Source organism: Ctenopharyngodon idella, chromosome 3, assembly GCF_019924925.1.
Source record: "Ctenopharyngodon idella isolate HZGC_01 chromosome 3, HZGC01, whole genome shotgun sequence".
Taxonomy (NCBI): Eukaryota; Metazoa; Chordata; class Actinopteri; order Cypriniformes; family Xenocyprididae; genus Ctenopharyngodon; species Ctenopharyngodon idella.
The window spans coordinates 43612225-43634534 of NC_067222.1; the positions used below are offsets into that span (position 1 = coordinate 43612225).

The 22310-nt window shown below is 46.4% G+C and overlaps 1 protein-coding gene across 2 annotated transcripts; it reads right to left on the minus strand.

Moving 5' to 3' along the window:
- Nucleotides 1-1525: 1525 nt before the first annotated feature.
- Nucleotides 1526-22061, minus strand: LOC127508346 (tripartite motif-containing protein 16-like). Of its 2 annotated transcripts, none has more exons than XM_051886182.1 (6): nt 21468-22061; nt 16336-16431; nt 16006-16227; nt 4526-4685; nt 4065-4112; nt 1526-3817 (listed from the first exon to the last, which is right to left on the minus strand). In XM_051886182.1, exons 1-6 carry the CDS (start codon nt 22044-22046, stop codon nt 3300-3302), a joined length of 1623 nt encoding a protein of 540 aa, XP_051742142.1. In that variant the 5' UTR covers nt 22047-22061; the 3' UTR covers nt 1526-3299. The 2 variants fall into 2 exon arrangements, with proteins under 2 accessions (XP_051742142.1, XP_051742141.1); XM_051886181.1 differs by having other exon boundaries at nt 16006-16239.
- Between the last annotated feature and the right edge of the window lie 249 nt (nt 22062-22310).

The following is a 22310-nucleotide window of genomic DNA, read 5'->3' on the forward strand; positions in this document are numbered from 1 at the left end:
GGAAACTAAATAGCAAACATAACAAGGTTGATTAATGAGACACAGGTGATACAGATGAACTAATGATGAAGGCGGGAAACAGAACATGTGATCATGGAAAACAAACAAAGTCCATAAACTGAAAGTGAAACTAAACAGACTGTGACATTACGCCCCCCTCCGAAAAGGCGTGTCCTCACGCCGTGGAAAAGGAGGCGGCTTGGGAGGAGGAGGATGGTGTGGCCAGGAGCAGGAACCGGAGGCAGGCAGAAGAATGGAGGATGACGACCAAGGCGGGATTGGAGGAGGTAGGAGTGGCCAGGTGGAAATGACCCAGAGCGCAGCCAAGGCGATGACCCAAGGTGACGTCAACGGTGGTAGGAGCCCTGATGGTGATGGACTCGTGGAGATGACCAACGGTGACGGAGCCTTGGAAGGTGGAATCCCCCGCGCAGACGTAAGTCCGAGGCGGTGATGGGATGCCGATGACCTGGGCGGCCGCGACGAAGCCGTAGCGACGACTCTTCGAGGCGGAGGTGGAGATCCGGAGGGCAGAGGACGAGCTGGTGCACCCGAGGGTGGAGGTGGAGCCTGAGGGAGGGCGGAGCTTGCCGAAGCTGAAGGGGTGAAGGGCCGGAGAGCAGCGTACGGCCCGCAAGTCCGCAGCGTAGGCTTGGCGACGTCCGACCCAGGGGGAGCCGACGTACCGAGGGAGCCCGGCGAGTCTGAATGCTCGATGGTCGAAGCCGGAGTCGAGGGGAGGAGGAGTGTAGGCGCAGGAGCCAGGTCGACAGGTCGAGGCAGAACAGAGCACGACGAGGCAGGAGGCGGAGCCACGGACTCCTGACGCCCAGAAAGAGTGACCTCCCAGCAGGACCATGATGAAGCCTCGCCACTGAGAGGAGGATGAGGTGAGTCAAAGGGAATGATGGGAGGTGACGATGGCTGGGTGACAGGCTTGGCGATGCTCTGGAAATGAGGAGTGGCAGAGGAACCCAAAGATGAAGTGTCCTTAATGGTAGTTATTTGAGGTGGTGGGAGAGGGAGGCTGGGTGGGGATGATAGAACTGTCGAAGAATCAGAATCATGGTCAGACTCATGGCGGTGCTTCGGCTCCGGGGCGATGTTGAGCTCCACCTCTTCATCCTCGGGTATTGGCTCTAGCGTCGCGGCAGGCGGAAGCTTCCAGTCTGCGGGGGGCTCAGGCGTCGTCAATCGCGGTGGTGACGGGCTGGGCTCTGGGTCTGGCCGGGTTCTGAATCGGGACCGCACGCTTTCCAGACACCAAAATACGGCTTCTCTCCAACTAAGTCCGGTGGTGTCTGGAAGGTGGGTGGCATGGTAGAGGTTGGCCCCGATCCAGAACAGGTCCTTGAGGTTTTCATCCTCCAATGAAGTCTGTCTAGCCAAACAACAAAAGTTTGTGGCAAAATGGAAAAAATCGTGGCTTTCCCAGGCCACGTTGATGAACTTAGCCCGTTCATCAAAGTTGGGCGGTCCGTTCATCTGTTACGGCTGGTTGCAGGAAGGAGCACAGACGAGGAGAATAAATCCAAATACTAGTTTAATAACGTAATCCACAGGTTTACAGGCATAGATATGCAACACAACTTACTCAAACGGTGAACGGACAAAGACTGAGTGAACCGGGGAAACTAAATAGCAAACATAACAAGGTTGATTAATGAGACACAGGTGATACAGATGAACTAATGATGAAGGCGGGAAACAGAACATGTGATCATGGAAAACAAACAAAGTCCATAAACTGAAAGTGAAACTAAACAGACTGTGACAAATACAAAGGTTGCATTTTATGGGTGCAACAGCCTGTCACTGGCAGTCCCTTATGAAAATGAACCATTACTGCAGTGAACATAGTTCAGCTAGGCCTATAGTATTTGTAGATTTCCATAGTTACAAGTAAACATTTTAACCATGTGTAAACAAAAATATAATCTAATAAATTGTAATTAAGGGGTATTGAATGTTAAAATACCTTTCAAATATAATGTTAAGTGGGTATCATTACCCATTTTACACTTAGTAATTCAATAATTTAACAAATTTTAAAGTGTATAAGTTCAGATTAGAAGTATCACATCGGTATCGATATCAGCTGAAGCATCTGGACCAATCAGACACAACTACTTGTTATATTTAACAAATAATCCTTGAAACTCATTCTGTGGTTTATGGAACCACCCTCCCCCAACTAGGACAAGAAGGGCCTCAGTTACCATGGACACCATCTGATAAGGCTTAATTTACTGCCCCCTGAACTATGCAGCCAAAAAGCAGAGGCCATAGAAAAACCCATAGCCCTTGGAACAGACTTGCATTAATTTATAGACAAACTGTTCTATAAATGAACATGCATCCCAGGACATTGTGTGTATAATTATAACTGTCTTGAAAAGTGTCTCTTGAGTGCATTTTGCTTTATGAAAATCTTATGAGTATACTATTAGTTAAGGTAACCCTGCGTACCTCATGTCTCCTATCAAATTAATGCTCATTTAATGACTCACACTTTGGTGGACATCACCATCTCATAGAATGCATTGTATGTTTGTTATATTTATCAGAATATAAATGGACACAAACTTTATAGCCACACCCCTCAGGCAAATGAGGTCGCTCTCAAACAAAGAAAATCTCCCAACAGAGAATTGGACCTTTCTCATTGGTCAAGCAAAGACTCAGGGGTGTAACATTTCTGTAGAAGTTAAGTACCCCCAATCAGAACACTCACGCTCTCTTCTGGTTCTTCTGTTTGTCCCTGCTATACTACTGATTGCTGGCACGTGAGACCACCCAGCCCCCGAGCTGGGAGAGAAAAGGACTCTTTCCCCACTAAGAGTCAAACTAACCATACAAGTCATCGGTCCTTTATTCAAGACATCGACTGCAACTTCAGCACCATCAGACTGAACTCTAAGGACTTTCTACTGCAACAGTATATCTAGACGCTCTTGAAAAGTTGAGGCCTGATGCAAGTATTGTATGATATATTAAATTGCTGCTAGTTAGTAACCTCAAGGCAAGGCAATTTATTTATTCTAAGAGAAGGGTAATGTCCTCATACTTCTTGTAATACCTATGTCATACCCATGTCATTATACAAATTTGTGTCCTGATATGTCACAAAAACACACACACACATGCACACACACGCACACACACACTACTGTCTCTATGAGGATTTAAAACACAAATTTATTCTGTTATTTCAGTTTAAGAAGTTCAGCAGTATTAATGTAATGAAGAGGAAATAAGAGACTCTGTATCATCTCACTGTTACAATCTATTCTGAAACATCAACACAGTTTCACTGATCCAGACCAAACATAAAACCCAGGATAGAGCGGCTGAGTGAATGTGGTCTGGACTGTGTGGATGAGGCTCATTGTGTCAGAGACGCTGTAGAAGGACAGAGTTCCTGCACTGTGATCCACATACACTCCTATTTTACCACTGATGGGTGCTGCAGGGAGATCAGTCTGTATCTTATTGTGTCTGAATGAGAATCTGGAGGAAGAGCAGAACAAACTCCAGGACTGATCATTAAGTCCAAACGCACACTCAATACCCCATCCCTTCCTGGTGATGCTCTTATATGATACTGATATACCCACATAATCTCCACTCCACTCAATCTCCCAGTAACAGCGTCCACACACACTCTCTCTACACAACACCTGACGATACATATCAAATCTGTCTGGATGATCAGGATACGGCTGGACTGTGTCAGTGACAGTAATCACTCTGTTCCTCTCAAACAGACAGAGGTTTTCATTCACTGTGTTCAGATCCAGAGTGAGCTGATGGGAATCTGATGGAGAGAAACACATCAGAATCAGGAATTATGAATCTGTCTGATCTTTTAATGTATCTGAACCCTTCATGGCTCAATGTTCAGTGTCTCATCAGTGTCTCAGTACAACTGACCAGATATCCTGTGCAAATCATCATTTACATGATCAATCATAAAACTCTTCTATCATGATTTCTTTCGCCTTCTACAGGAAGAACATGAGCACATTCAGTGAGTTTTTCTGCTTGTTTTCTTAGTGACTTACACTGTAGGAAGTCATTCTTGTTCTTGGGATTCATGCTGACGAAAGTGACTGTGGAAATAAACAGACATGAGCAGTGTGAAGAGAATGGACAAGATAAAATATTAATTTCTATGACATTTCTAATATGATGCTCATATGATATTAGATGATGCAGGATCATTTCTGAGAGCAGATGAATCCTACATCATGTATATATATAAAACACTTGCTCATGATGATGAGTGCCGTACTTCTGAACCATCAAGGGATATTTGTGGTCATTCTGAAGGTGGATTTGATGTACTTGTTCACATTACATTTGAATTTAAGATGAACTGAAGTTTTATTCTTTATAAATCTTAAAGAACTTTTTTTTTGCAATTGGATGTTATATAAATAGCAGGAACATTTCAGAAACTGCTATATGTTCACATTTAGGATCTTTCTACACATGTCTGTATAATCGAGGCGCAGGACTTTACCTCTGTTAGAGATCTTCTTGATCTCCTCTTTGCACAAATCCTCCAGTTTGTCTCTCAGCTGATGGACAGATTCTCTCATGCCATCAAAAGAGAAGAGAGAACTGAAGGAATCGTCAGGTTCATCTGTAGATTCAGGAGGTCCTGAGAGAGACTGGAAACTCTACAGAAAACACAAATCAAAACTCATCAGCTCCACAGCCAATAACCTGCTCTATATCAGATCTGTGCGGCTCTTGTTGATCTTCAGTAACTCTCCTCAATCCAGCACTTTCACACAATCAGAAACATTCTTCTCTTATTCATTATTTAATGCTACAAACTCTAGTATTTGACACTTAAACTCCTTGTGAAAAAGAAGTGCACTTTAGCATACTTTTAAATTATTACAGAAATAATATAATTTAAAGAATATACTTAAGAGCTGAATGAATTTAAGGCTTTCAGACGTTTAATTATTTTTCAAATTATAATTATAATCATTATTTTAATTAAATTAATGTATTATACTGTACAATAAATTTATATTAAATGAAATGACTGTCACAGACACGCCAGGCTCCAGCACCCACCAATCACAACGCACACCTTCCCCTGAGTACTAATCACCGCCACCTGCATCTCATCAGCACACTCATCACCAGCACCATTTAAGACACTCACACACTCAGTCACATTGTCCGGTCTCGTTTGCATCAAGGAACTTACCTCTATGCTTACCTCAAGGACTCCCATTGCTACTTACCTGTCTCCTGTGTCTCCGTGCTACCTCGTGTGCTCCAAGTCTGTGTGTGAGTGTCATCCGCCAGCATTGTCTCCAGTCTGCTACCGCTACCAACCTGCAAACCACAAAAGGACAGTATTATCACCCATTCATTCATCATTCACCTCTACAACCACATTCTACTCACCTGTTGTCACTGTTACCTCTGCTTGTGTCCAATAAACCAACTAAACTGTTATCTTCTGCCTCCGACTAGTACTTACTGTAACAGAAGACCGGACCATAACAGCGGGACACAAGCATGAGTCACACCGATCCATTCCAGGACTTAGTGGATGCATTTTGCTGCACTTTCCTCGTTCCACCACCACCGCCAACGCCAGCACCAGCACCAGCCATCACTTCCGCATCCACCGCCACTTCTTCCTCACCGCCAGTTTCCGCCATTCCCATGGCCAAACCGGCGCCCTACTCTGGTTTGGTGGAGGATTGCAACGGATTCCTCCTGCAATGCTCCCTGACCCTGGAGATGCAACCGCACTTATTCCCCACGGAATATTCCAAGGTAGCTTTTTTAATTTCACATTTATCAGGCAAAGCACTCCAGTGAGCCGATTCCATTTGTTCCCAAAACAACCCTGTGATCCAGACATATTCCGGCTTCGTTGAACACTTCAAGGAAGTGTTTGGAAAACCCTCATGGGACTCTTCCATTGGTGAGAAACTCTATAATCTGAAACAAGGGAAAATGTCTGTTAACGAATATGCTCTTCACTTCAGAACCCTCGCTGCCAGAAGCGGATGGAATGAACAAGCGCTACTAACATCTTATCCCAGGGATTGGATCCTTGCGTGCGGTTGCATCTCGCTGCATACGAGGATACCATCGGCCTAGAACGATTCATCCAGCTGTCAATCCGTTTCGCCACTCGTATGCAGTCGTGTCTCGAAGAGCACCCGGGTCAGTCGCAGCTCAACTCCTTCCTCTTCCTGGCCAGACTCCGTCAGTACTCCAGAACCAGCCACCAAACCCATGCAAGTGGAGTCTATGCGTCTAACACCCCCTTCAGCGACGTTTTCTGCCCCAAGAGAGCCTCCAAGCTGCCTCCACACCGGCCATGGGATTGTGCCATCGACTTGCTTCCGGGCGCGTCAGTGCCAAGGGGTAAGATCTATCCCCTATCCATCCCGGAGGAGAAGGCCATGGTGGAATACATCGCGGAGGCTCTGGCTCAAGGCTATATCCGACCATTTACTTCCCCTGCTGCTTCCAGCTTCTTTGTGGCGAAAAAGGACGGAGGCTTGCGGCCATGTATTGATTACCGGGCACTCAATTCCATCACCGTCAAGTTCAGGTACCCCCTTCCTCTCGTCCCAGCGGCCCTGGAACATCTCCGTGGTGCCACTGTGTTCACCAAGTTGGACCTCCGCAGCACATACAACCTCATCCGGATGCGCGAGGGGGACGAGTGGAAGACTGCCTTCGTCACGCCCACCGGCCACTACGAATACCTGGTCCTGTCCTATGGCCTGGTCAATGCCCCCTCCGTATTCCAGGACTTCATCCATGAGGTGTTCCGGGAGTTCCTCCACAAGTTTGTACTGGTCTACATCGACGACATCTTGATCTACTCCCGGAGTATGGCTGACCATCGCCGTCACGTTGCGGAGGTCCTGCAACGCCTGAGAGAATTCCAGCTCTTCCTCAAAGCTGAGAAATGTTCCTTCCACCAATCCTCAGTGCAGTTCCTTGACTATAACATCGATCACAGTGGCATCCGGATGGACGAGGGGAAGGTATTAAGAACTGGCCCACACCCACCACAGTGAAGGAAGTCCAACGTTTCCTCGGCTTCGCCAATTTCTACAGACGCTTCATCCAGAACTACAGCTCCATCACCAACCCACTCACAAGCCTCCTCCGCAATAAACCCAAGTCTCCGTCCTGGACTCCAGCTGCCACAGAAGCATTCGACATCCTGAAGAAGGCCTTCACCACCGCTCCTCTCCTTGTCCATCCTGACCCGGACAAACCCTTTATTGTGGAGGTGGACGCCTCCACCACAGGAGTAGGAGTGGTACTCTCACAGCAGCAGGGGAATCCGAGCTGCCTCCATCCATGTGCCTTCTTCTCCCGCAAGCTCAACCCGGCGGAAGTTAACTATGATATCGGCAACCGAGAACTTCTTGCTGTCAAGTTGGCCTTCGAGGAGTGGAGACATTGGTTGGAGGGAGCCAGACACCCGTTCATGGTACTAACAGACCATAAAAATCTGGAGTACCTCCGAGCTGCTAAATAACTCAACCCCAGACAGGCCCGTTGGGCACTGTTCTTCACACGCTTTAACTTCACCATATCCTACCGACCTGCCTCCAGGAACATCAAAGCTGATGCCTTATCACGACTTCATGCTCCAGAAGAAAACACAGAAGAACCTGAACCCATTCTACCTGAGCAAATTATTGTCAGCCCTATTATCTGGTCCACTGAGACCCTTCCCTCCTCCAATGTCTCCGCCAACACTCCGCCGGGTTGCCCACCGGGCTTGCAGTATATCACCAGGACACGGCGCACTCCACTGATTCACTCTGCCCACTCTTCACTCGGCACTGGCCACCCGGGGGTCAATGAAACCCTCTCGCTGCTGAAGGAGCGCTTCTGGTGGCCCAACATGGCAGCCGATGTCAGAAGATACGTGCAGGGATGCAAGGAATGCGCCATCTCGAAGAGCCCATGCCATCTACCATCCGGCAAGCTTCTTCCTCTGCCCGTTCCTAATCGACCCTGGTCACACCTAGGAGTTGATTTCGTCACGGACCTCCCAGCCTCCAATGGATGTACCTGCAGACTCGTTGTGGTGGACAGGTTCTCTAAATCCTGTCGTCTCATCCCTCTGAAAGGACTCCCAACTGCCATGGAAACTGCTGAAATCATGTTTAACCATGTGATCCGATACTACGGTATCCCCGAAGACATCGTGTCTGATAGAGGACCGCAGTTTATCTCCCGAGTGTGGAAGGCTTTCCTCTCGCTCCTAGGTGTGACCGTCAGCCTCTCGTCGGGATACCATCCACAGTCGAACAGGCAGACGGAACGGAAGATCCAAGAGATTGGTCGCTTCCTCCGTACCTTCTGTCATGGCCACCAGAACTCTTGGAACCAGTACCTGGGTTGGGCCGAGTACGCGCAGAACTCCCTTTGCCAACCGACCACCGGACTTATACCCTTCCAGTGCGTACTCGGTTACCAACCCCCACTGTTCCCCTGGACCGGGGAACCATCGGACGTACCATCTGTGGACTACTGGTTCCGAGAGAGCGAGAGGGTCTGGGACTCAGCCCATCACCAGCTGCAGCGTGCTCTCCGTAGGCGCAGGATGGCAGCAGACCTTCGCCGATCCGAAGCTCCTGCATACCAACCGGGTCAGAAGGTCTGGCTGTCCACCAGGGACATCCGTCTGCGCCTACCATGCCGTAAGCTGAGTCCCAGGTTCATTGGCCCATTCACCATCTTAGAGCAGGTCAACCCGGTCACCTACAAGCTCCAGTTACCACCTGAGTATCGCATACACCCCACACTTCTGAAACCTCACCACCCTTCTGTTCCTCTCTCCACAGAACCTGGTGTGGCCGAAGCCACCGACTTCTTCTGCCTCCGACTAGTACTTACTGTAACAATGACCCTCTTGAGTAGGATTTAAGTATCTTTAAAGGTAATTTCTTCTATTGTCTTTGCACTTTAAAAGTCTACTTAAGACTGTTAAGAAACATAGTCATGAAAGTGTCTCTCTTTCAGTGCACAAGTGGCCTTTTATTTCATTAATATTATATTATCTGCAGTTTTTTAAAAATATAAGATTTGAATTAATTAACTACAAGCAGAGGTGGACAAATTACTTGAGTTACAGATACTACTGGTCAAATAAAGTGAAAGTTGTAAAGACAGATTTTTACTTAAGTAAAAGTACAGAAGTACTTGCTTTTAAAAGTACATATCAAATGTAATTTTCCTTTTTATGTTAATGCACAGTTTTATTATTGTTGCATTGTTGTATGTAATACTTATAATACCTTACACCTCTGAAGCAACCTACTGAATACACTGACTAGCTTGTAGTATCTGTGAAACAAAGTGCTTTTAGAATGTTACAAAACCTATAGAAATGGAAAAAAAAAAAAATAATAAAAAAAAAATGATTTGACAAAGACAGCCATAATCATCTTCATTTTTTTAACACTCCTACCCAAAATTCGATTCTCCCACGAATTCTGAACTCCAAAATACAAACACAAAATAACATGTAACAATTTACTAGAGGTTCTGACAAAATATTAATTGCTGCAGTCTACTTAAAATTGTTTGATTTGAATGAAGTATTTTAAAAAAAATCTGTATGAATGATTCAGTGACTCACTCAGAAATACCTCACTTGTTTTTTAATAAATATCTTGAATGAATGATTCAATGGCAAATACATTTTTTAACAGTCACTTGTCACTCTAAACAATGTAATCAATACAATCATTATTTCAGGCATCAAGTTAACTTTCAAAAGGTATTTGCTCTATTTTGATCATAGACATCAGTGTTTATATCTCACACTTCTTTGATCATTTGAATATTTCTAATGCAGAAAGAAATAATGATACTGTGTGGTTGAAAAGACTGTTTATGAAGCTATTTCATACTTATGTTACATGATAACTCTCTCTCTGGATCAGCAGAGATAACACAGATCTTAATGTTGCGGTATGATTTTTGTCAAACTGTTTAAAAGACTGTTTTAGAGAAGAAAAAAAAAAAATCATCCACTGAAGCTGCTAACCTGATGACTTTCTACTCGAGGACATTGATAGTAATGTATTGGGGGGAAAAGTATGATATTTGTCTTTCAAATATAGTTAAGTTTAAGTCACAAGTTTCCAAAAAAAAAAAAAAAAAGTCAGCACTCATCACCACAGCCACATAAAAGACACGCCAGATCACACAGTCACTGTCCGGTCTCGTTAACGCATACCAGTGTTATACTTACCTCCAGGACTCCCGAAAAACGACTACTTACCTGTCTCCAGCGTCTCCTGTGATCCCTTGTGTCTCCACGTCTCCTGTGATCTCCAGTGTGTTCGTCTGTTCCACGCCTCTCTGCATCCTCACTTCCTAAAACAACACAGACAAGTATCAGTTCCAGTACCACGTCACGTCAACCCTATCATCTGCTACAACTCACCTGCACTCCGCTTGCACGCTCTGTTTTACCTCAAATAAACCTGATTACCCTTACCTGTGTCTCCGCTCCCTTCTGTACGTAACAGAAGACCGGACCAACACCGCCCAGGTAACAACATGAGCACCCCGGATCCCATTCAAGATTTGGTTGATGCACTTCGTCGCACTTTCACCGGCACTTCCACGGCAACAACACCAGCGAGCACTTCCGCATTCACCGCTGCAGCTCCTTCACCACCTGCGGTCGCCAGTCCCATGGCCAAACCGGCGCCCTTCTCTGGTCTGGCGGAGGATTGCAACGGTTTCTTTCTGCAGTGTTCGCTGGTCCTGGAGATGCAACCACACTTATACCCTGACGATCGATCTAAGGTGGCTTTCATAATCTCTCAACTTCACGGAAAAGCGCTGCGATGGGCTGAACCTCTCTGGAACTTAAATAACCCAGTTGTATCGTCCTTGTCAAGTTTTACAACCCACTTCAAGGAAGTTTTTGGAAAACCCGCTTGGGATTCGTCTATTGGTGAGAGATTATGCAATTTAAAACAAGGTGCACTAACTGTGTCTGATTATGCCCTCCAGTTTCATACCCTCGCTGCTGCAAGTGGCTGGAATGAGCAGGCTTTGATCACCACCTATCGTCAAGGCCTCAATCCAAGTGTGCGGTTGCCTCTCGCTGCATACGAGGATTCCATCGGGCTCGAAAAATTCATTCAGTTATCCATCAGATTCGCCACTCGTATGCAGCTGTGCCTAGAAGAGCACCAGGGCCAGCCGCTATTTCCCTCCACTCTCCGCCAGCCAGAATCCGTCAGCTCCCCAGAACCAGCTAATGACAACATGCAGATTGAACACTCACGTCTTTCATCAGCTGAGCGACAGAGGAGGCTGGCCCAGAATCTCTGCTTGTATTGTGGTGGTGCTGGGCATTACATCTCGGAATGCCCCCTTCGTCCTGCCCGGCCATTGGTGAGTGCCATTCTGCCCACAATGAATAAAATGAAACCACTCTCAATTGTAGTAAAACTTACTGCCGCTGATTTCTGTCTTCCAGTCAGTGCGCTCCTCGATTCTGGGTCAGCTGGAAACTTCATCTCCGGAGCCCTCTGTCGCCAGCTGCATCTCAAAACCACCCCCACGCCGAAGATCTACCAGATCCACGTGGTAACAGGAAAACCGTTGCGGAAAGTACGTTACAGCGTGGGACCCCTCCGTCTCCAAGTTGGAGTGCTCTACATTGAGGAGATCCAGTTGCTGGTTCTGGAGGAGTCAACATCTGACGTGATTCTAGGGCGCCCATGGCTAGAGCAGCACAACCCCACCATCTCCTGGAGGACAGGAGAGATCCTGAAGTGGGGTAACCAATGTTTCCGCGGCTGTTTTCCAGAATTCCCCGTGTTCAGTTCTCCAAGTTCCCAAGGGATCCAAGTCTGTGCTACTACAGTGGAAAGCCCACTCGAAAGACGTTCGACTGACATCCCAGCCTGTTACTCCCACTTCAGAGATGTCTTCTGTCCCAAACAAGCCTCCAACCTCCCCACCGGCCATGGGACTGCGCCATCGACCTCATCCCAGGTGAGCCAGTGCCCAGAGGGAAGATATATTCCCTATCCGTTCCGGAGGAGAAAGCCATGGAGGAGTACATCGACGAGGCTCTTAAGCAAGGCTACATCCGACCGTCCACTTCCCCTGCTGCTTCAAGCTTTTTCTTCGTGGCAAAAAAGGACGGAGGCTTGCGGCCCTGCATCGATTACAGAGCACTCAACCAGATCACCGTAAAGTTTCGTTACCCCCTACCAGAATGTGAAAGCCAACGCCCTGTCTCGTATCCACAGCCTAGAAGAGAGCAACGAAGATCCAGAGCCCATCATCCCCGAGAAACTCTTCGTGAGTCCCATTTCCTGGTCTGAAGAGACGTTCCCCGAGTCCAATGCCTCCACCAGCGTTCCGCCGGGTTGCCCCCCCGGATTGAAGTATGTACCACGGACACGACGCACCCCACTCATCCACTCTGCACATACTTCACTGGGCACTGGCCACCCCGGGGTTAACGAAACCCTCTCGCTGTTAAAACAGCGCTTCTGGTGGCCCAACATGACATCCGACGTTAGGAGGTACGTGCAAGGGTGCAGGGAATGTGCTGTCTCCAAGAGTCCACGCCATCTTCCCTCCGGAAAGCTCCAACCTCTGCCCGTTCCCACTCGCCCCTGGTCACACCTAGGAGTGGACTTCATTACCGACCTTCCCGTCTCCGATGGATGCACATGTGTGCTGGTGATCGTCGACCGATTCTCCAAGTCCTGTCGTTTAATTCCCCTGCCTGGACTCCCCACTGCCATGGAAACGGCAGAGTTACTGTTCAACCATGTGTTTCGTTATTTTGGACTACCAGAAGACATAGTATCTGACCGTGGATCTCAATTCACCTCCCGAGTCTGGAAGGCGTTCTTCAAACTCCTAGGTGTGACCATAAGTCTCTCCTCCGGTTACCATCCACAGACGAACGGGCAGACGGAGAGGAAGATACAGGAGATCGGCCGTTTCCTGCGTACCTTCTGCCACGGCCACCAGGACTCCTGGAACCAGTTCCTGGGCTGGGCCGAGTACGCCCAGAACTCTCTCCATCAGCCCACTACAGGTCTTACTCCTTTCCAGTGCGTACTCGGCTATCAGCCCCCACTGTTCCCCTGGGATGGGGAGCCATCAGACGTCCCGGCGGTGGATTACTGGTTCCGGGAGAGCGAGAGGGTCTGGGACTCAGCACATCTGCAACTCCAACGAGCCCTACGCAGGCGCAGGTTGACAGCCGACCTTTGACGCTCCCACGCACCCAACTACCAGCCAGGACAGAAGGTATGGCTGTCAACCCGGGACATCAGGATGCGCCTGCCCTGTAGGAAGCTGAGTCCTAGATTCGTTGGCCCCTTCACCATCATCCGGCAAGTCAACCCCGTCACCTATCACCTGCAACTCCCTCCTGAGTATCGCATTCACCCAGTTTTCCATGTGTCACTCCTTAAACCTCACCATCCCTCTGTCCTTCCCTCCACAGAGCCTGGCGACACCGAGGATCCCCCTCCTCCACTCATCGCAGAAGACGGGGTAGCCTACTAGGTAAAAGACATCCTGGACTCCCGGCGTCGTGGTGGGTCCCTAGAGTACCTAGTTGACTGGGAAGGATACGGTCCCGAAGAACGTTCATGGGTCCCGAGGAATGATATTTTGGATCCCAGCCTCCTTGACGACTTCCACGCCAGACATCCCAACAAGCCAGCTCCCCGAGGCAGAGGTCGACCACCACGACGTCGGGGTCGGCGGTCCTCAGGAGCGGACCGTGGAGGGGGGGGGTAATGTCACAGACACGCCAGGCTCTACACTCACCCAATCACTACGCACTCCCTCTCCTGAGTATTGACAAGCCACACCTGACGCTCATTCAGCACTCATCACCACAGCCACATAAAAGACACGCCAGATCACACAGTCACTGTCCGGTCTCGTTAACGCATACCAGTGTTATACTTACCTCCAGGACTCCCGAAAAACGACTACTTACCTGTCTCCAGCATCTCCTGTGATCCCTTGTGTCTCCACGTCTCCTGTGATCTCCAGTGTGTTCGTCTGTTCCACGCCTCTCTGCATCCTCGCTTCCTAAAACAACACAGACAAGTATCAGTTCCAGTACCACGTCTCGTCAATTCTATCATCTGCTACAACTCACCTGCACTCCGCTTGCACGCTCTGTTTTACCTCAAATAAACCTGATTACCCTTACCTGTGTCTCCGCTCCCTTCTGTACGTAACACTTAATTTGTGTTCTGAAGATGAACGAAGGTCTTACGGGTGTGGAACGACATGAGGGTGAGTTTTTTTCTTTTTGGGTGAACTAACCCTTTAATAAGCATTGCTAATATACATCCTCACTTCCTGTTTGGAGTCCTCATGGACAAATTCATCAATGTGTTACATGCAAATAATTATGAAAATCAATCTTATCAGGTTTGAAGATCACCTGACCCAATTTCGGTGACAATTACTGAAAATAATGTAGAAGAAATAAAAGATTTCATTAAAAAGATCTAGTTGAAAAATCTAGTTGGGTGGAAATTGATACCATCAAGTTCACTGATTTCATCATGACAGAAGAAATCAGAAGGAAAAATTAGTTAATGGTGTTTGCCACCTAAATATTTATTCCAGAAAAAAAAGAGCTCAGAAAAATGTTTCCTGTAAGATTTTCCAGGGCTTTGTAAGTGTGTCTCTTTAAACAGAAGATGATCAGATGAGAGTCTGACTGATGATTATATAACCCGAATTCCAGAAATGTTGGGACGTTTTTTAAATTTGAATAAAATGAAAACTAAAAGACTTTCAAATCACATGAGCCAATATTTAATTCACAATAGAACATACATAACATAACAAATTGATTGTGTCAATGACCTTATCAAATGGGCCCAGGAATACTTCCAGAAACAACTGTCGGTAAACACAATCTGCCGTGCCATCTGCAGATGCCAACTAAAGCTTTATCATGCAAAAAGGAAGCCATATGTGAACATGGCCCAGAAGCGCCATCGTGTCCTGTGGGCCAATACTCATTTAAAATGGACAGTTTTAAAGTGGAAAAGTGTACTATGGTCAGACAAGTCCAAATTTTACATTCTTGTTGGAAATCACAGACGCTGTGTCCTCCAGGCTAAAGAGAAGGGAGACCTTCCAGTGTGTTATCAGTGTTCAGTTCAAAAGTCAGCATCTCTGATGGTATGGGGGTGCATAAGTGCATACAGTATGGGCAGCTTGCATGTTTTGGAAGGCACTATGAATGCTGAAAGGTATATAAAGGTTTCCAAACGACGTCTATTTCAGGGAAGGCCTTGTGAATTTCAGCAGGACAATTCAAAACCACATACTGCAGCTATTACAACAGCATGGCTTCATCATAGAAGAGTCCGTGTGCTGAATTGGCCTGCCTGCAGTCCAGATCTTTCACCTATAGAGAACATTTGGCGCATCATTAAACGAAAAATACGTCAAAGACAATCACAAACTCTTCAGCAGCTGAAAACCTATATCAGGAAAGAATGGGACCAAATTTCAACACCAAAACTCCAGAAACTCATAACCTCGATTCCCAGATGTCTTCAAACTGTTTTGAAAAGAAGAGGAGATGCTACACCATGGTAAACATGCCCCCGTCCCAACTAGTTTGAGACCTGTAGCAGGCTTCAACTTTGAAATGAGCTCATTTTATGCATAAAATTGTCAAATTTCTCAATTTAAACAGTTGTTATGTTATCTATGTTCTATTGTGAATAAAATATTGGCTCATATGATTTGAAAGTCTTTTAGTTTTCATTTTATTCAAATTTAAAAAACGTCCCAACATTTCCGGAATTCGGGTTGTATAACACAACACTTAACTGAATCTGACTGAATTCCTGACAACATCTCAGTCAACGGCTCGTTCTGCTCTCATGAAATGTTTCTCTTGCTCAAGTCCACTATGATCCTGTTCTTCTAGATCTCTGTTACCTGCAGAAAATGGATGTGATCATGTGTGTGTGAAAGCTGCTCCAGCTCAGCGTCTCTCCTCCTCAGATCATTGATCTCCTGCTCCAGTTGCTCCAGTTGTCCTTCAGCTTGACTCACTGCAGCCTTTTCCTGATCTCTGATCAGCTGTGTGACCTCAGAGCGGCTTCTCTCAATGGAGCGGATGAGCTCAGTAAAGATCCTCTCACTGTCCTCCACTGCTGTCTGTGCAGAGCGCTGTTAGGACACACATCACAATCACACAGTGGCTTCAGCGGGACTGACAGAGTCCAAACTGAGGCATCTCAAATGTCTCTTCTTCTCCAGACTCACCTTATGAGACTCCACAGCCTCTCTCAGCTGCTGAAGATCTTTCTGTCTCTGCTGGATTCTCTGATGGATCTTCATCTGCGTCTCCTTCAGCTGTTTCTGGAGGACAAACCAATAACAGGAAATGACACGTAAAACTACTATCACTTAAAAATTAAAGTTACATGAATCCAGAATTGGTGGAGGGTTAAAGATCTAGCATGGTAAGTTTATACTGTATGTTCAAAACATAGATTCATAGTTTCCTGAAATGAGATTATGAATGAATATGAAACTGAAATGTCAGCAGTATTTCATCAGTGTCTAGTTTTATATGAATAATTCGCCATAAAGTTTTAATTCTGTCATAATTTACTCTCATGTCGTTCCAAACCTGTATGACTTTTGATCTATTGTGAGACACAACAGAAGATATTTTGAAGAATGTCTCAGCTGTTGACAAACTGAGGCCAAACAAAATATGGTGACACGTCAATAACATCAAACCTCATTATTTCTTGCATGTCACAGTCACATGATTAAACATCATGATGTCATGACACAAACACCAGTGAAGTTTGATGTTTTTGATGTCACCATATTTGATTTGGGTTCTGCATTCATGAGTTGATCAATGATTTGTGAATCGAAATTTGGCTCTTTCAAAAGTAGCATACTTTTAAAAAGTGTACTTATTATGGAAAACATAACTGCATGTTAACTGCCATTAAATGAAAATGTATTATAGTTTAATTTTGTATTTAAAGCAATCAGCTGAACTTAAGAGGGATTTTTTGACCCATTTAAGTAGGACTGAAATAAATCTTCATATGTAATTTTATAATTCTATTGTCTTGAAATATGTGTAAAAATAAATAAAGTGTACTGTCAAATGTACTAAGCATGAATGGTAAGCTAAAATATATTGTAATAATGAAGTTGCACTTTACTACTGTCACGATCACCAGCTGGAGTGCCCTTGATAGCCACCAGAGGGCACTCCACATCAGACTATTGTCATTCCCTCACAAACTACATTTCCCATAACTCACTGCCTGGTCTCATCATCCATGATTGTCTTCATCTGTGTCTCATTAGCTCTTTACCTCTGCCTATATAAGCCTGGTTCATTCTGTCATTCATTATGAAATCTTGTAAGTGTCATACTGCATTTCTTAGTGCTACCTTGGTTTCCTGTACTTAGGTTTTGACCATGTTTGCCTGTTTTAGGATTTACCCTGTTTGCCTGTCTCTCGTGGATTTCCCTGTTTGCCTGTGTTCCTGTGCCCTGTTATGGTTTGGACCATGCATCAAGCTCTAGTTCTAATGATCGCTAGTGCTGTGCTTTCAGCGCATTCCAGTCCTGTGATCCCGACACCAGAGCCTGTTTACAACATGGCTGCCATGCCAAAGCCTCCAGCCATCATGTCTGCCATGCCAGAGCCTCCTGCCATTATGGCTGTCACGCCAGAGCCTCCAGCCACCATGGACACCACGCCAGAGCCTCCAGCTGTCATGGACACCACGTCAGAGCCTCCAGTCCTCTACAGAGCCTGCTTCACCCATGAGTCCCATCCAGAGCCCGCTCCAGCCCATGAGTCCCATCCAGATCCTGCTCCAGCTCATGAGTCTGCTCCAGAGCCCGCTCCAGCCCATGAGTCCACTCCATAGCCCTCTCCAGACCATGAGTCCACTCCATAGCCCTCTCCAGACCATGAGTCCACTCCAGAGTCCGCTCCAGCCCATGAGTCCGCTCCAGAGCCCGCTCCAGCCCATGAGTCCGCTCCAGAGCCCACGTCAGAGCCTCCAGCCGCCATGGCCACCATGCCAGAGCCTCCAGCCACCATGGCCGCCACGCCAGAGCCTCTAGCCACCATGGCCACCATGCCAGAGCCTCCAGCCATCATGGCCGTCATGCCAGAGCCACCAGCCACGATGGACGCCACGCCAGAGCCTCCAGCTGTCATGGACGCGACGTCAGAGCCTCCAGCCACCATGGACGCCACGCCAAAGTCTCCAGCCATCATGTCTGCCATGCCAGAGCCTCCAGCTACCATGACCATCATGCCTGAGCCTCCAGCCACCATGGACGCAATGCCAGAGCCTCCAGCTGTCATAGACGCCATGTCAGAGCCTCCAGCTGTCATGGACGCCATGTCAGAGCCTCCAGCTGCCATGGACGCCACGCCAGAGCCTCAAGCCACCATGGCCACCATGGCCACCACGCCAGAACCTCTAGCCACTATGGCCGCCATGCCAGAGCCTCCCGCCACCATGGCCACCATGCCAGACCCTCCAGCCACCATGGATGCCACGTCAGAGCCTCCAGCTGCCATGGACGCCATGCCAGAGACTCCAGCCACCCTGGCCGCCATGCCAAAACCTCCCGCCACCATGTCCGCCATGCCAGAGCCTTCAGCCATAATGGCCGTCATGCCAGAGCCTCCTGCCACCATGGACGCCATGCCAGAGCCTCCAGCTGTCATGGACGCCACGTCAGAGCCTCCAGCTGTCATGGACGCCACATCAGAGCCTCCAGCCACCATGGACACCATGCTAAAGTCTCCAGCCATCATGTCAGCCATGCCAGAGCCTCCAGCCGTCATGGACTACACGTCAGAGCCTCCAGCTGCGATGGACACAATGCCAAGGTAGTCCCTAGGCATTGGAGACTGGATTCCTGTTTGGAGGACACACCACTGGCATTTCTGTGGTGGTATCAAGTCTAGGTGTCTCAGAGGTGGTCTCACTGTTGATTGCACCGCCCGTTGCGGCAATGTCTATTTTGTGTGTGGGCCACACACTACTCTCCAGCTCATGAATCCTCTACAGAGCCTGCTTCACCCATGAGTCCCATCCAAAGCCCACTCCAGCCCATGAGTCCCATCCAGAGCCTGCTCCAGCCCATGAGTCCGCTCTAGAGCCCGCTCCAGCCCATGAGTCCGCTCTAGAGCCCACTCCAGCCCATGAGTCCACTCCAGAGCCCGCTCCAGCCCATGAGTCCACTCCAGAGCCCGCTCCAGCCCATGAGTCCGCTCCAGATCCCGCTCCAGCCCATGAATCCGCTCCAGAGCCCGCTCCAGCCCATGAGTCCACTACAGAGCATGCCCAAGCCCATGAGTCCTCTCCAGAGCCTGCTCCAGACAAGCTTCAGCCCAGGGGTCTGCTCCAGAGCCCACTGTCCCACACATGATCAGCCATGGTGCTATCCAGTTCCTTTAGATCTACACTGGGGGGTCTTTGGCTCCACCATGGTTATCTTCGGCTTCTCCTGCTCCTCCACAGTGGTTACAAGCTACACCATGGTGGCCCTCTGCTCCACCAAGGGGGTCTTCATTCCCATCAACTCAGCTGTGGTGGTCTTCTGCTATGTCACGATCACCAGCTGGAGTCCCCTTGATAGCCACCAGAGGGCACTCCACATCAGACTATTGTCATTCCCTCACAAACTACATTTCCCATAACTGCCTAGTCTCAGTCTTGTAAGTGTCATAATGCATTTCTAAGTGCTCTTTTGATTTCTTGTTCTTTGGTTTTGACCCTGTTTGCCTGTTTTCGGATTTACCCTATTTGCCTATCTCTTGTGGATTTCCCTTTTTGCCTGTGTTCCTGTTTCCTGTTATGGTTTGGACAGTTTTAACCTGTGTTTGTGACCTTTTGCCTGATTTTAACTTTGATTGTGGATTACCCTTTCAATAAACTACTGCACTTGGATCCTCAACCAAAAGTCAAGGAGCAGTTCATGACAAGTACATTTAAACTATATTAACTTTAAATATACTGAATAACACACTTCAGTTTTAGTTATAATTAAGTACTTTACATGTGCTTTAGTATGTCAACACATCAAAATAAGTTTAATTCTTTAACACACGACAAGAGTTAAACTGAAATATTAAATATTATTAAAATGTACTTAAATTGTAAAGTAAATTTTAATTTGAAATTAATACAAAGTGTACTTTATAGTGAAACATAGTCATGAAAATTTAGTCTAGCATTGCAGTACTCGAGACCGATCTTAAGACCATTTTTTGAAGGTCTTGGTCTTGTCTTGGTCCTGACCGCATTTGGTCTCAATCTTGTCTTGGTCTCAGACTAAAAGGACTCAGGATTTTATTTCAAGACTGGTCAAGACCACAACTGCGGGGATATCGTTAAATTGCCATTGCATTGTCTGATTTCTTTGTTAACATCATTAATTTGATTGGATGTAAAACTTCCTGCTTCAAATGCAATCAATAACTTATTTTTAATTTCATTAATTTTGTTACTGTTGTGCCGGGTCAGAAATCAACAAGGGATTGTGTCAAAAATGTCACCAAAATTAATACAAATGCCCACAAAATTCAAGATATGATTGCAAAAAAGTACTTGTATAAGATCTTGATATTTATATTATAACATATGATATAATTAGCAATTAAGCAATATCACAAGAAAGAGGGCTGTTTTCACAAATATGAGCACAATTGCAAACGTGATATTGATTTTTGTTTTTACCAATGTTCTATAAACAAAATTTTATTTATAAAACATTAATCTCAACATTATGCATTTGTAATTGTACCAATTTAGATGCAACTTCTGTTCCACCTCTGCAGTGTAAAGATGAACTTTGTGTTTAGTGATTTCAATTGATTGGTAACAGCTCTATATAGTGTCTTATTATTCTAATTGTAATTATTGATTAAAAATAAGACATTTTTCAGATGAATTTGAGGAGTGCTAGTCTGGTCTTGGTCTTGACTCAGTCTTGACTTGCCTTGGTCTTATCTTGGTCTCAGTTTAGGTGGTCTTGACTACAACACAAGTCTAGTCTGTTTAAATGCACTGAAGTGGCCTTTCATTTCATAAATGTAATATATCATCTCCAAGTACAGGTTTTTAAAATATACTTTTAATTTGAAGTACAATTACAATTAAGCACACTTCTTTTTTAACTACTAGAATAGTTTAGATTACTTTTTTGCTTTTATGCTTGTGTACCCCATTGACTTTTAACGTATAGACTAAAATAGATGAGACATTCTTCAAAATATCATCTTTTAAGTCCTGCAGAAGAAAGTCAGTCAAACTAGTTTGGAACGGCATGACGGTGAGTAAATGAAGACAGCACTTTCATTTCTGCGTGAACAATCCCTCTCAGTTCATACCTGTTTCTCTGTCCTCTGTGCTGCAGTTGATACAGTGTTGTGGTTTTTATGTTCATACTCCTTACACCGCACACAGATGCATTGTTGATCAGTGATACAGAACATTTCTAGCTCTTTATCATGTTTACGGCAGATCATGTCCTGCAGTCGTCCAGTGGCATCGATCACTTTGTGTGGTTTACGAGAGTGATATTCCTCATGACGGTCAAAATGAGTTTGACAGTAAGATTCCAGACACACCAGACAGGACTTGACGGCTTTGTATTTTCTTCCAGTACAGACGTCACACTGCACGTCTCCAGCTCCAGCGTAACAGTCAGCAGAAAGCTTAATCTTCTTCAGTTTCTCCACCACTTCAGCCAGCATGGTGTTTTTACCTAAAGCAGGTCTTGGACTGAAGGTCTGTCTGCACTGAGGGCAGCTGTAGACTCTCTTCTCATCATCCTGATCCCAGAAGTCTGTAATACAGCTCTTACAGTAACTGTGTCCGCAGGGAATGGTCACTGGATCCTTCAGGAGATCCAGACACACTGGACACGTGAACTCATTCTCATCGACTGAAATTTTGGCTTCTGCCATTTTACTGCATGAATAGAGAGAGACACAAACACACAACAGCTCAACAATACTTCAGTTTCTGTTTCTCTGAACTGAGGAGTTGAAATAGTTTCCTGCTTCTGTGTTTGGGTGGCGTGTGGAAAACAGGTGCGCCTGTAAAGCAGCTTCCTCTTTCCTGGTCAAGGAGAGTCACTTTCCTGCTGTGTTTATGTGGCCTTTAAGTGGAGTTCAAAACATCATAATTACGAGTTCTGAGCACATGAATGACCAAGCAAAGTTGTATTT